The sequence below is a fragment of the Malus domestica genome, chromosome 05 (genome assembly GCF_042453785.1).
Source record: "Malus domestica chromosome 05, GDT2T_hap1".
Taxonomy (NCBI): Eukaryota; Viridiplantae; Streptophyta; class Magnoliopsida; order Rosales; family Rosaceae; genus Malus; species Malus domestica.
Window position 1 is genome coordinate 2,381,011 of NC_091665.1, and position 12,110 is coordinate 2,393,120.

Here is a 12,110-nt window from a genome sequence, read left to right on the forward strand (position 1 = left end):
AGACTTGATGGTAAAACAAACAATAACAAGAAAGCAAATCAAACCGTCCCTTGTTAGGAAAGGAAAGGAAAGGCAATGGTTTCCTAATAGAAATTGGTCAGCCCGTGAGCATGAGTAGTACAAATAGACCTCTATTACTCTCGTGTTAATCATTAATCTGTAACTACATTCTCCTTTTTCTTTTATTCCAAATTTCCAATACCATGGCTTTTGGCAAGAGAGGTTTTGAGAAACTTGAGCATGAAAGAAAGCGTCTCGAAAACGAAGAGACCGATGTCAAAAAGGTGCTCGCCGCAAACGCTTACAGAATCGAATGGCTAAGTGAGTGCATGGACTGGCTTCGCAAGGTCGATGAAGAGAGACACAAAATTGAGAATTTGGAGAAAAGGTATAAAGAGAGGGAGAGGACTAGAACAATCAACCAAGGCCAATCATGTGGACTCCTTCAATCTTCTTGGTGCCTTGATCTAAAGATTCGCATGAAAATAAAAAGGATCGCCAACCTGCGAAAGCAGATCAAACTCGACACGATAAGGAATCAGAGCGCGCCTGCACTGCCCGATCGGTTTATAAAGAGGGGTGCACTCAAGATAGATGATTTTCCATCACTCAATAACTATGTTGACGTGTTGTTTCTAAAGTTGCTTGTAAAAGATGGTCGTGACAAGTGCGCTAGGGTTTGCATATGGGGACCCTCCGGGGTGGGAAAGACAACGGTGCTGGAGAACGTGCACGACAGATTCTGTGAACTTACGAACACTGATCAGCCGTTTGACGTCATTTTTTGGGTAACCATGACGGAGGAGAAAGGCGTGGGAGACATACAACACATACTCGAAAAGCAGTTAGGGTTACAAGCGGATGAGTTGATGAGTAACTATGAGAGAGCAGAAATTATAGCTAAAGAGCTGGAAAACAAGAGCTACTTGTTGTTTATTGATCAAGTTTCTTCTGAGATTGATTTGGTGAGGATTGGCATCCGTAAAGGCCAACACGGAATGGTCATGCTTGGACGCAGTGGTTGCTACTATGACGACGAGATCGGTGAGCGCGGTGAATCGTGGAAACAGGAGGATATCAAAATAGAGGGAATGTGTGAGGATGATGCCCTAAAGATGTTCAGGAAAATAGTAAACTCCAATAAAGATGTTATGAAGAATGAAGAAATCAAAAGAATAGCAACGTTGATAGTTAGGGAGTGTGGTGGGATTCCACAGTCGATCAAGACCGTAGCTTTCAATCTAGAGAAAGAAAGCGATCCCGCAGTGTGGTGGGCCACATTATCTCGTTTTGCCAACAGTTGAAACTTATACTGTTTATGGACGCTAATCTTTTGTATTCTTTTCCTCATAATTTATACATTGCCTTGGACCTTGAATTTTGTTTATTTATGAGATCCTAAAGAGATCACTTTCAGAGATGGATGCATATACTCATAATCTCTAGTTGTTTACTTTGTTTATTTATGAGATCATTTTCAAAGACGGATGCATATAAAGATTTTTCTAATATTTCTTCGAGGATCTAAAAATGTTTGGTACTAAACCTTTTGGGCCCACCAAGGATTATGAAATGCCTATTCTCTTAGAGAGATGGCCCACTAGTCCACCCCTTAACAAAACCGATATTATCTCAACTTAATCGCTTACTGTTATGTGTTGGATTTTATCGCATAAGACATCAATGTTATTAGGTCTAGAGCCATACACTTATATATTGTATTTTATTTTCTCAATTCCTCTGTATGGGAGCACGCCCCCTATCGTGAGAACACCACATATTGGACCACAAGCCCAACCAATATACATTGGACATTAAGCGCAAAAGCATAGTGTAAAATTAAATCCGATAACTCGGGTACAGTAGAGAGCCACATGACCCACATCAAACCTGCTCTGAAACTATGTCAAATATTTGAAGAGACGGGCCAGTAATCCCTCGGCAAGATGCGTTACTTAGCTATTGATGTCAGCAACACTCGGTCCATGTTAAAATCTCTCGACAAGAACACCAAGTGCTCGCAAATGAGAAGAATTTTAATGGCCTCACTACAGGGTATCTCAAAACCTATGGGTTGGCATAAGAAGGGTAATGAACTTGCGACGGAACTCTGCGATGAAAGCATGGATCGAAATGGTGCAGAAACTGGCAGGTTACAATTAAATGTGGAATCAGATTCTACCGAGGCTGTTTGAGTGTTGAGATGGTTTTTGCAGCGGAAGGTGTATGTGGAAGCTGTCCAAGCCTGTCTGGCAGAGGATCCAAATCCTTGTGTAATTACCAAAAACCACGGCTAATTCTAATTTGGTATCTTCCATGTCCAATGGAAAGCGAATTAGAATTACCACACAACACCAATAAAACATTACTCAAATGAAGAAGAATGATCTTTTTTACCACAAAAAAAAAAAAAAAAAAAAAAAAAAAAAGTGAATGAAGTTAAAAATTTGTTCATCTTCAGTGATGATGACTCTAATTGTTTCCTATACAAGTTACATTATACACAATAAGCATCATCCTCATTCCCTGGTTAACCTGCTATGAAAATATGACCTTTTGCGCCACTCAAAGCGATCTTTGCAGCTCACACCGAATGATTAGGTTAGTCCCTTGTGTACTGCATAAGCTCAACCCACTGCAAACAGCAAGTCAAAGATTTCAGAAACATAGAAAGAGAGGCAATGCGTTTTCTGGTCACATCGCGGCACTTAGGCATGAAAAACGCTGTGAACTATTATGCTTACCTGTCTCAGTAAATCAGCAAGAGTCCTAGGAAGTGCTTCAATGTTCCTCAGTACAATGTAGAATGGGAATGGAAAAAAGTCCATGTAATTTACCAGTTTGCAGCCACCCTCAAAAGAATATTCCTAAAGGAAGAATTGCAGAAAGGCATTCTGGAATTAGAGATCCACTCACGACATAATAAAAGAAGAACAGAGAGAAAAAACACAGACACTATATATTAAGAAAAAAGTACGAATAATTACCTTGTGGTCCATAATGGAACCATCTGGTGAGTTATCAAGAACCAAATATGCAACCATACGCTTCTTAGCTAAGGCATCCCTAACACACCGCCTTAAGTTCTCCTGCAAAGTTGATTTTGTTTAAGAAAAAATGAGACTGTGGACAAGCAGCAATAACGGCTCGTTGGCCACTTGGAAAGGGAGAAAAAAAAATATTACCCTCTCGTGGAACCGGCCATCTCCAATTATCAAAATGAGCTGTTGTAGTGGATTCCATCCTGATGGGAGGCGTGCTCTTGCTACCGCTTCATCGAGCTTGGTGTTCAGATACTTCAACACATCGACAACTGGTTGATCAGCAATAGTATTCTCCTGCTTGAATGACAAACTCGAGATCATCTGCACAACAATATCAGTAAAACACATTACATGCCATATACCATGGGCCCTAACACTACTGAACAGAAATATGAAAGGAAAGGGCTTCATCCAACAATTTACTGCCCTAACAAAATACATAAATAACCTCTATGTTGCTATGTATTTCAGTTCAAGATAATACTGGCATTAAGGGCACTCACCTTGATTCCGGTTTCTCCAGTAAAAGGCTGATCGAAGTCATGCAGCACCCTTATGTTACCTTTCTTTCCAAAGCTTGCAACAGCGAGGCTCCCCATCTCTAGTTGGGACATTGCACGACATACTGTCACCAGAGCTTCGATAGCAGCATCACCACAGCCACTTTCAGACATACTAAGGGAATCATCAACAGCAATGACAACTTGATAATCACGTTTGTTAGGCCGGGTCCGTCTCAGCCATATTTTATCTTTCCGATAATGACTGGCTATGTATGGAATGACCTAATAAATTTTACACCACAAAGAAAACTTATTAAACTATGTTTTAGAAAAACTGAAGTTGGACACTGGTTGAGTTATCTTGTGTCTAACCTTCTTCATGTTAATCCGCTTGCCAGTCTTATAATCCCCTTGGAGCTTGCTGGCAAGATTAGGCTCCATGACAAGACGCAATTGTTCCGCCAACTCCTGTGACAATCTTGTCGTGGTCTGCTCACATCTTCTCCAAACAGCGGTAGCATTGCCCATAACATCATCAGAAATTTCCTCAGGATCTTGAGCTTTTCCCATGTCACCATCATTTACGGAAAGTTCACTGAGCTGCTTTATGTCACTAAAGTAGGATTTCTTGACAGAGACCACGTCCTCTACCATGCTTTGACCATCACGATGGCTATGAATTTCTTGAGATTGATCACCAGACAATTCTTCTGCACCAGAGAGAGGCATCTGGTCCTCGGTCTTATCCTTTAGCACTTGAGTATGACTCTGGTTAGGCTGTGGTTCTACTTTTTGCTTCTCAATTTCCATCTCAACAGGGCCATCTTTATGCGTTGAAAGATCTTCATCGGCGTTGGACTTACTACCATCTACATTTTTGTCAATCTGCTCAGATGTTGCAGGTCCCAAAGCCTGAGCTGTCCCCTTTTCATACTCAGAAACGTATCCAAACTCATCTGCATTTTCATTCTCAATTTCGTTCCCAATTTCATCCTGTACCTCCATGTTGTTTTCCTGGAGATCGACAGATACTCGAACTTTTTTCTCCCAGTCCTTGAGTGCATCCCCGACACTACGGAAAGGGTTTGGCTCGCTTTTTTTATCCGATGAAGATTCTTGCCTAGGAAGTTGACATTTTGGTTGCTCAACAACATTTGTCCCATTATTTGACACCTCAGAAACCATCATATCCAGCTCTGAAGTATTTCTAGGAGGTAAACCACTCACAGGAGTAAGCTCAGTATGAATATCATTGCTATTTGCCCAATTCAACTCTGGTGCTACATCTCCTGGATCTGATGCCTTCATGTTACCATTTGGTTGTGTTGAAGATTCTGTGTTGGGCATATCCCTCTGTGAGTCAGGTACTCCCAGTTCTAACTCATCCTTGCTTAATTCTGAATTCATCTCAGTATTATCTTCATGATCCTCACTTTCAGGAGTTGCATCCGTTTGTTCAGTCTCTGCCTCTCCCATGATTTCATCAGTTGAGATTGCTTGTTCTTCTTCATGGTTCTCATTCTCCGCATTCTCATCATGCATTACAGGATCAACCTCCATAGGTTCAGCTTCATCAGAATTTTGATTCAACTCCTCGGGCTCTAATCCTGTAGGATCTACAACTGCTTCTTGTTTGTCTAAGTTCATATCATCTGCATTCTCTCCATCACTTAGATCATCCTGGCTTCCAGTCTCACCATTTTCTTCATCCAGTTTATTTAAATCAAGATCTCCAGGTTCGTCGGCGGTGGCAGCAGAGTCTTCTTTGGCTCTAAGCTCTCTAGAACTTGGATCTTTATCTCTAACTGAATTTCCAGATTCATACTTCTCTTTAGTATTATTGAGATTTTCATCCTCATCTTTATCAAATAGTTTTTCATCAACAGCTTCACTGTCAGCTCCAGTTTCTCCCATTTTAGACTCTAACTGCTGATCTTCATCATCTTCATTTGCGTCTTCTTCAGAGTCCTCACTGACACTAAATGCATCAGCTTGAAAGTCCTCCTCAAACTCTATCCCCTTATCATTTTTACTTGGGACTTCACCTGCAGCATCTTGTTCTTCGCTGGCCTGCACATGCATGCATAGAAAAATTTAATAACATCTTGTCATGATGTGCCAAACGATAAACCTACAATAATAAACTGGTTTAAAAACTCAATGTGCCCAAATCAATACCTTATCAGTTCCAAGAAGTTGATCTTCATCAGTGATCTGATCACTGACATCATTCAGTCCTACACCCTCCCCCATACCCGTTCCAGTTTTATCTTGAGATGTATTACCAGTAGCATCCTCCTCCTGGTCTTCAGAAGAGACCCCAGATCCCTTTGAATATAAAGCCAAAACATTTGCAAGCATGTGAATGGTTAAAGATACCTGCACATTAATATAAATATCAATCTCCTCAAAATAAAAAATTCAATAATCATGACAAATATAATCTAGTTTCCAATACATAATCATGTGAATGTTAACTTCCGTTCACGATAACATACATAACAGATGTCAGGGCCTATAATTTCCATATTGTATGCTATATATAATACCATGCAAGTGTTTTTATTAGTGCAAATCGACTGTAAAAGTTAAGGCTTAATGGCTGAGTTAAGGCAGGAAGGCAGAGTGAGTTATTTCGGTTTGGGTAGGTAGCAGAACCAGATATGAGAGTAAGATTACCACCAACATGTTAAATCTTAGCGCAGAAAGAAAGATCACAGAAAAAATTCACACATGGAGAGATCCAAAACAAAAAAGGTCGTACCCAGTGCACAAGGCTCCCGCTTTACGCAGGGTCTGGGAGAGGTGAATGTCGGCTAGCCTTACCCCCATTTATGGAGAGGCTGCTCCCAAGTCTCGAACCCGAGACCTACCGCTCATGGGCGAAGGCACTTGCCATCGCACCAAGTGCGACCTCTTGGAGAGATCCAAAACAAAAACAAAAAACAAAAAACAAAAAAAAACAAAAAAAAAAAAAAAAAAAAAACATTAGAATCACCATACAATTTTTGAACCATTTTCGGGTAATAGAAATAAGGTTTGACGGGAAAGGGAGTAATTGAATGAAGCTTTAGTTCCACATTCCCACTTCCTGCCCCACGAGCCCAAAGAAAAGGGTATGAGAAACAGCAAATTTGAATATATGTGTGATTGAGATGCGGACTAGACCACTTACAGTTTTGCACATAGCTAAAAGTTCTTTCAACAGAGCATGACCAAACTTCCACAATATGTCCAAACAGAAATGTAGATGCTCAAACTGCACTTCGATTTGGAGCAAAGCATTCGGAGAACGTCCACCACAATGATTCACCAGTTTTTCCTGAGAACAGGACATTATATAATTTAATGGGTATGCATACACAAGTGACAAAACAAAACCACATGGATACAATAATTCTTAAAAATAAAAATTAAAACAAAATGAAACAAAACTCACAGCACAAAGGATTGTTGTCCGGAGCTTATCACACAAACTGTCCAAGCTCAAAATTTTCAACGATGAGTCAAATATCTTTTCCCAAGACGTGATATGACCCAATTTATCTGGATGAACATGGCTATTACTTGGCGAACCTAATGTTTGCATCACACCAACGATATGTTCAAATGTAGCTCTTAGAGCTTTCCAAAATGCAAAATTGATTTCACCGCCGTCATCATCATGCGTACCAACGGAAACATTTTTCTCATTTATTACCACTGAACTGAACTCCCTTTCCATCAACCTCCCCTGAAAAATGCAAAAACATAAGACTCCATATCCCTTACAAAGTTATAATTATACAGCTAAGAATCATTTGCCATATTTAGCTTACCGCTAACAAGGGTCACACTGCAACCAAAAGAAAAAAAAAACAATCGAGCACCAAAAAAGAATTAAAAAGCCAGGGATACCTTCTTAAGTATGTCTACAAAATGACCAAGCAAAATATCTTTCACCAAGCTTCTATCTGCATCTTTCCCATGGAAAGCAAGAAGATGATCCTCAAAAGCCTTGATAACCTTGAAGTTTTGGAACACCAATTGTTCCATACGCTTTGAAACAAGAAAGAATTGCGAGGAGCCAGAAAACGTCATTATAGCTCTATCAGGGCCAAGAAGGTAATTGTCCAAAGATTCCTGTTACAAAGTTGAGCAAAAATGTAGTGCGAGTGTGAGGAGCTATCTAATGCATGATAGAAATGTACAACACACAAGGAACAAGAAACAGAGACCTTAGATTTCTGCAGAACTGGAATAAATTTCTCAATAGAAGCAAGAAACTCATTTACTTCATTCTTGACAGTTTGATTGTTTAAATGGGTATTCTGGAATGTCTTCAGCAACAACAACTCATCATGTGATGTGGCACACAAACTATCAAATAATTGCTGCAACAAAACAAAAATCCTTAGCATCTTAAATTAAGACGAAAATCAACGATCATTCAAATGAAAAGTAGAATTCCACAGTTACAAATTACCTTTTGTTGCCACATGCATTTGAAGGTGGCCCGTTGATTTTGACCAATAGAGATCTTGCTACCGCTTCCATCATCAGAACCAGTGGAATCTGAATATAACTTCTCCAGAGTAGAAATCCATTCCTTCAAGTCCCGCATTTGCTCTGCAAATTTGTTGGCAGTTTCCTGCTGATTTTTTTGTATTTCAACGAGCTGGTGAAGAAAAGGATCTTGGCTTCCATTCTGTAACGCATATAAATTAACATAAATACTCAGTAGTCAAACCAAAATGACAAGATTTAGTTGTCAAGGTTCTTGCTTCTGAAATCTAGCCATTCCCACCTGTTTGTGAGTAAAAAGCACAGATGCTACGCTACTGAAGTAGTATTCGTTCGTTGTCTTCCATTCAGTAACAAGATTTTGACTAGTCAAATCAAGAACAGCATCAGAATCTCCACTGGGCAGACGACTTTGTGTCAGCAGCACATGCTGAACATCATATGACGGATGAACAAACCACCAAGATTTAACTTCGTCCTATCAGAAGCCATTCAATAGAAGAGCAAAAGTTAGTTTACATGTGATTGTATCGCTCACCTGCCTACAGAATATATACCGTTGGAACTATTTTAAGGTTCTGGCAACACTTATATATTAAGTTTATTTTTTATAACGACACAATGGTTATTTCTAGTTGCTCAGTTGATCACAGTTATATATGGATATATGAAGAATATGCTCTGAAGAACAAGAGCTAAAATCCAATGTTCATACCTCTATAAAAATGTCCCTTGACAACCCGCTGCTTTTTAAAAGATTTAGAAGGCAAGAAAAAGCCCGTCTCTTCTTTTGAATCTTGCTTTCATCCTTCCACAAATCACAACAATCTACTGCATCTTTAAATATTTTTTGAAGTGTGAGCCACACAGCACTCCATTCCTCCTTGTATGAAGGACAAGGGACAAGAGAAGCTGGGCACTGCCTTAGTATTCCAGCAATGTCTGAGCACAGTTCTGTATTGTAAATTCAAAAAGTAAGAACCGAAGAATGAAATAAAAGAAAATCAAGTAACTTCATGAAGATAGAAGAAACTTCCAGCACCTTTAGACTGTGGATATGCAAATTCAAGAGTTCTATCTGGCTGTAATTTCTTCAGATTCTTCATAGCAGAATCTGCTTCTTTTATCCAATCAGTGTACCACATACACCTATCTTTGTCATTCAACACAGTCAAATCAAAAACAGCATCTGCCGTCCCTATTTTTGGGTTCACATTATCCATGAGGAACTTTTGAACTTGTTGAGGCAGGCATTCAGCCCCCTTCACAATATCTTGCTCAAGAAAAACAATTACAGGTTGTTCAAGTAGGACCTATCCAAACAAGAACAGAGGCATATAATCATTACCTCTTCAAAGTAAATATGGAAAAAGCAAATAACCAAGTATTGTTCTTTTATCAGACGAGGGCCATGCATACAGACAATATTACACTAGGTCAATGATCATGATCAATAGTGTGTCCAGAATTCTGATAACATTCCAGCCAAATTAAAGAAGTTACATGACAATTGGATATTAGTTAAAAAGAAATTAAATTCTCAGGGAAAGCATCAGATGTAACAAAAATTACTTTCTAGTCTATCAGATTCAGAACCGAACCAATATATGACTGACATAGAAGATATTAGGATAACAGAAAGTCTACAATAGAACATCAAGTTTGTGGAATACACCTAGTCACGAGATCACCCAATTAGCAATAAGGAACATCAAGTTTGTGGAATAAACTACATATACTTACAGTGTACTTCTTTATAATCTTCTTCAGCTTCTTCCTTGTGCTTTCGACTTTCCCAAAGTCCAGAAAACTCTCACAGTGCTCCCACTGGCATAGTTTGAGTTCTTTCTTGAGTTCCATCTCTATATCTCTTCTACTAGAATCCATATGTGCCAAAATTCTGATGAAAACAATGCAATACTCAAAGATTGTGATGGGAAAAGAAAGAAAACAGAGAATGGGAAAAAAAGGCACATTGAGTTGATGAACTCACCCTGGTAAGAATTGCACGTAATATCCAAACGCATTGTATAAAATCTTCACATTTTTCTTCTCACAATCACTGCATGAATTGTTAACAGTTAATATCCCTTGCCAAAGGAAAAAGTATTTTAAATGGGAGCATTTGCTCCTGAGAACTATAATTTTAACATCTCTGACATGAACCTATTAAGAGTAATTTTACTACCAGTATGGTAGAGCAAAATAGTACGAAAGTTTTACTATCATACCTTGAATAAACCTGTAGGTTTGTACCGGTAGTTATTTGGCCAAGGAAAGCAAAAAGAAGTTGAAGGCGCCTTCTAAATTCACCAATACTGGATAAACGTAAGAAGTCTTCCAAACTGCGAAGTTGCAGACATGTCACACAATCTAACAGTAAACCACAAAGTTTCCCATAAATAATATTCAAGAAAAAAAAATAAACATATTCTGAACGTGCCTATGGGTAGTAGATTCTTCGTATTCAACAGCATCAGAAGGTCGTAGAACTGAATAAAGCGAAAGCCAGATCTGCAAGAATGACAAGACAAAAGCATAAAATTAGATATGCAAAATCAATCAATAACTAAGAAATTTTATTTCACTACATTAGAGAAATGAACTTGCAATATCAAGGCATTCATCAATTAAGCTTAAGAGAGCCTCATTTGAACTTAATTTTTAAGTAAGTTGACACGTGATTCTATCTTACACCCGTCTTATTAAAAATCTCAGATTTATATTAAAAATCTCTGATTTCATAAGTAAACCATACCATCTTCCTAAAATACTATCCTTGAATCAACCCAATTTTGTTATGTTGATTGGTTGTTGACTTGGAAGTTACAAGGTGATACAGAGCCGAAGGTTATATCCCGTGATTCCAGTTTTAGAAATTACAAAAAGATTTAAGTTAAACAAGATACAAATGGATATTGTTCATTTGCTACGCATTTGAAGCCTCCCAAACTACCATTTCATTATCCATTTTTTAATAATAGATTCATTTGTACTAATTTATGTTTAGGATTTTCAATGGGAGGAGATGAGTGACAAGTACTGGGGTGGGTACAGGTATTATTTCTTTAAGTGGGCTTTTTCGCCTAATTAAAAAATTACTGTCGTATTACATTACAGCAGTAATGGAAATTTATGATTCAATGAAGGATTGGGTATAAAGAGCCATTGAAACTTGAACAATACTTGATAATTAAAACCACAAACTAGAAAGGCTCAAATATTTTCTCAAACATGAGTGATATAGTGCAAGAAGGAAAAGAATAAATCGGGTTTCATTAATTTTATTTTCTTTGGCCATTCTTCAACATTATTGTTACTCAAGTTTTTTATGGGTTAATTATTGTTGCTTTTCTATTGATTTAACTTTCACAATTACAAGTAACTTTGATTTACCTTTCCAGCATTAACCTCACACAGATCCTGCACCTCATCAAGTAAGGCAGGCCAGGAATTGAACTCCATCTTTTGCCACGAGAACACCAGTTCACGAATGGGCTTGACTTGATCTATAAGAAGGCATAGAAAAAAGTGAAGATTGAAAAATGAACAAATTCCACCACGAAGGAAATGCTCATTGAATGAAAACTCTTACCAGAGAACGCGAATTGTGAGCCATTTTCTTGTAATGTATGGAGCTTGTTAATTAGAAACTGCAATCCTAAAAGGGCCTACGCAGGGAAAAGAATGTACAACAACAACAACAACAACAACAAAGCCTTTTCCCACTAAGTGGGGTCGGCAGGGAAAAGAATGTACAAGGATGAAAATTGTAGCCTTGGCATAAAAAACGGTGAAATGATCTTTTGTAGAGATTTTTTGATAAAATACTTGTTACACATAATAAATTTACGGTACTAATTGGAAGTATCAATACCTTAGCTAGGCAGGTGTTCAGTGGAATATTCATAAGCATTTGAATAGCATTCATGATTTTCTGAAGTTCATGATGATCTTCATACTCAATTAAAAGGGTATGAATTCGTTGTTGAAGACCAGTAAGCAATTTCACCATTTCATACATCTTCGGAGCATTTGAATCCTACAAAATAAGATATGG

General features: G+C 38.3%; 2 protein-coding genes across 2 annotated transcripts in view; one reads left to right on the forward strand and one right to left on the reverse strand.

The window, feature by feature from the left end:
* Positions 1 to 203: 203 nt before the first annotated feature.
* On the forward strand, positions 204 to 1,304 carry LOC114825273 (disease resistance protein RPS2-like). The gene has a single exon (XM_029103687.2). It carries the CDS (start codon positions 204 to 206, stop codon positions 1,302 to 1,304), a length of 1,101 nt encoding a protein of 366 aa, XP_028959520.2.
* Positions 1,305 to 2,341: 1,037 nt separating this feature from the next.
* The window catches only part of LOC103436637 (midasin), a 34,786-nt gene continuing 25,017 nt past the window's right edge, over positions 2,342 to 12,110 (reverse strand). The window contains exons 51-72 of the mRNA XM_029101833.2: positions 11,928 to 12,092; positions 11,646 to 11,721; positions 11,447 to 11,559; positions 10,494 to 10,564; positions 10,282 to 10,395; positions 10,044 to 10,112; positions 9,794 to 9,950; positions 9,093 to 9,363; positions 8,766 to 9,004; positions 8,334 to 8,528; positions 8,013 to 8,234; positions 7,765 to 7,920; positions 7,445 to 7,669; positions 6,987 to 7,280; positions 6,723 to 6,869; positions 5,726 to 5,926; positions 3,920 to 5,617; positions 3,548 to 3,829; positions 3,186 to 3,365; positions 2,988 to 3,089; positions 2,745 to 2,867; positions 2,342 to 2,635 (exon numbers count right to left, since the gene is read on the reverse strand). Coding sequence (XP_028957666.2) covers positions 2,603 to 2,635; positions 2,745 to 2,867; positions 2,988 to 3,089; positions 3,186 to 3,365; positions 3,548 to 3,829; positions 3,920 to 5,617; positions 5,726 to 5,926; positions 6,723 to 6,869; positions 6,987 to 7,280; positions 7,445 to 7,669; positions 7,765 to 7,920; positions 8,013 to 8,234; positions 8,334 to 8,528; positions 8,766 to 9,004; positions 9,093 to 9,363; positions 9,794 to 9,950; positions 10,044 to 10,112; positions 10,282 to 10,395; positions 10,494 to 10,564; positions 11,447 to 11,559; positions 11,646 to 11,721; positions 11,928 to 12,092 — 5,133 coding nt within the window. The 3' untranslated portion in view covers positions 2,342 to 2,602. The remainder of the gene's footprint in view (positions 2,636 to 2,744; positions 2,868 to 2,987; positions 3,090 to 3,185; positions 3,366 to 3,547; positions 3,830 to 3,919; positions 5,618 to 5,725; positions 5,927 to 6,722; positions 6,870 to 6,986; positions 7,281 to 7,444; positions 7,670 to 7,764; positions 7,921 to 8,012; positions 8,235 to 8,333; positions 8,529 to 8,765; positions 9,005 to 9,092; positions 9,364 to 9,793; positions 9,951 to 10,043; positions 10,113 to 10,281; positions 10,396 to 10,493; positions 10,565 to 11,446; positions 11,560 to 11,645; positions 11,722 to 11,927; positions 12,093 to 12,110) is intronic.

What these genes read in the sequence shown, in the direction of transcription:
- LOC114825273 (XM_029103687.2), top strand. Translation starts at nt 204, where the DNA reads ATGGCTTTTGGCAAGAGAGGTTTTGAGAAACTTGAGCATGAAAGAAAG.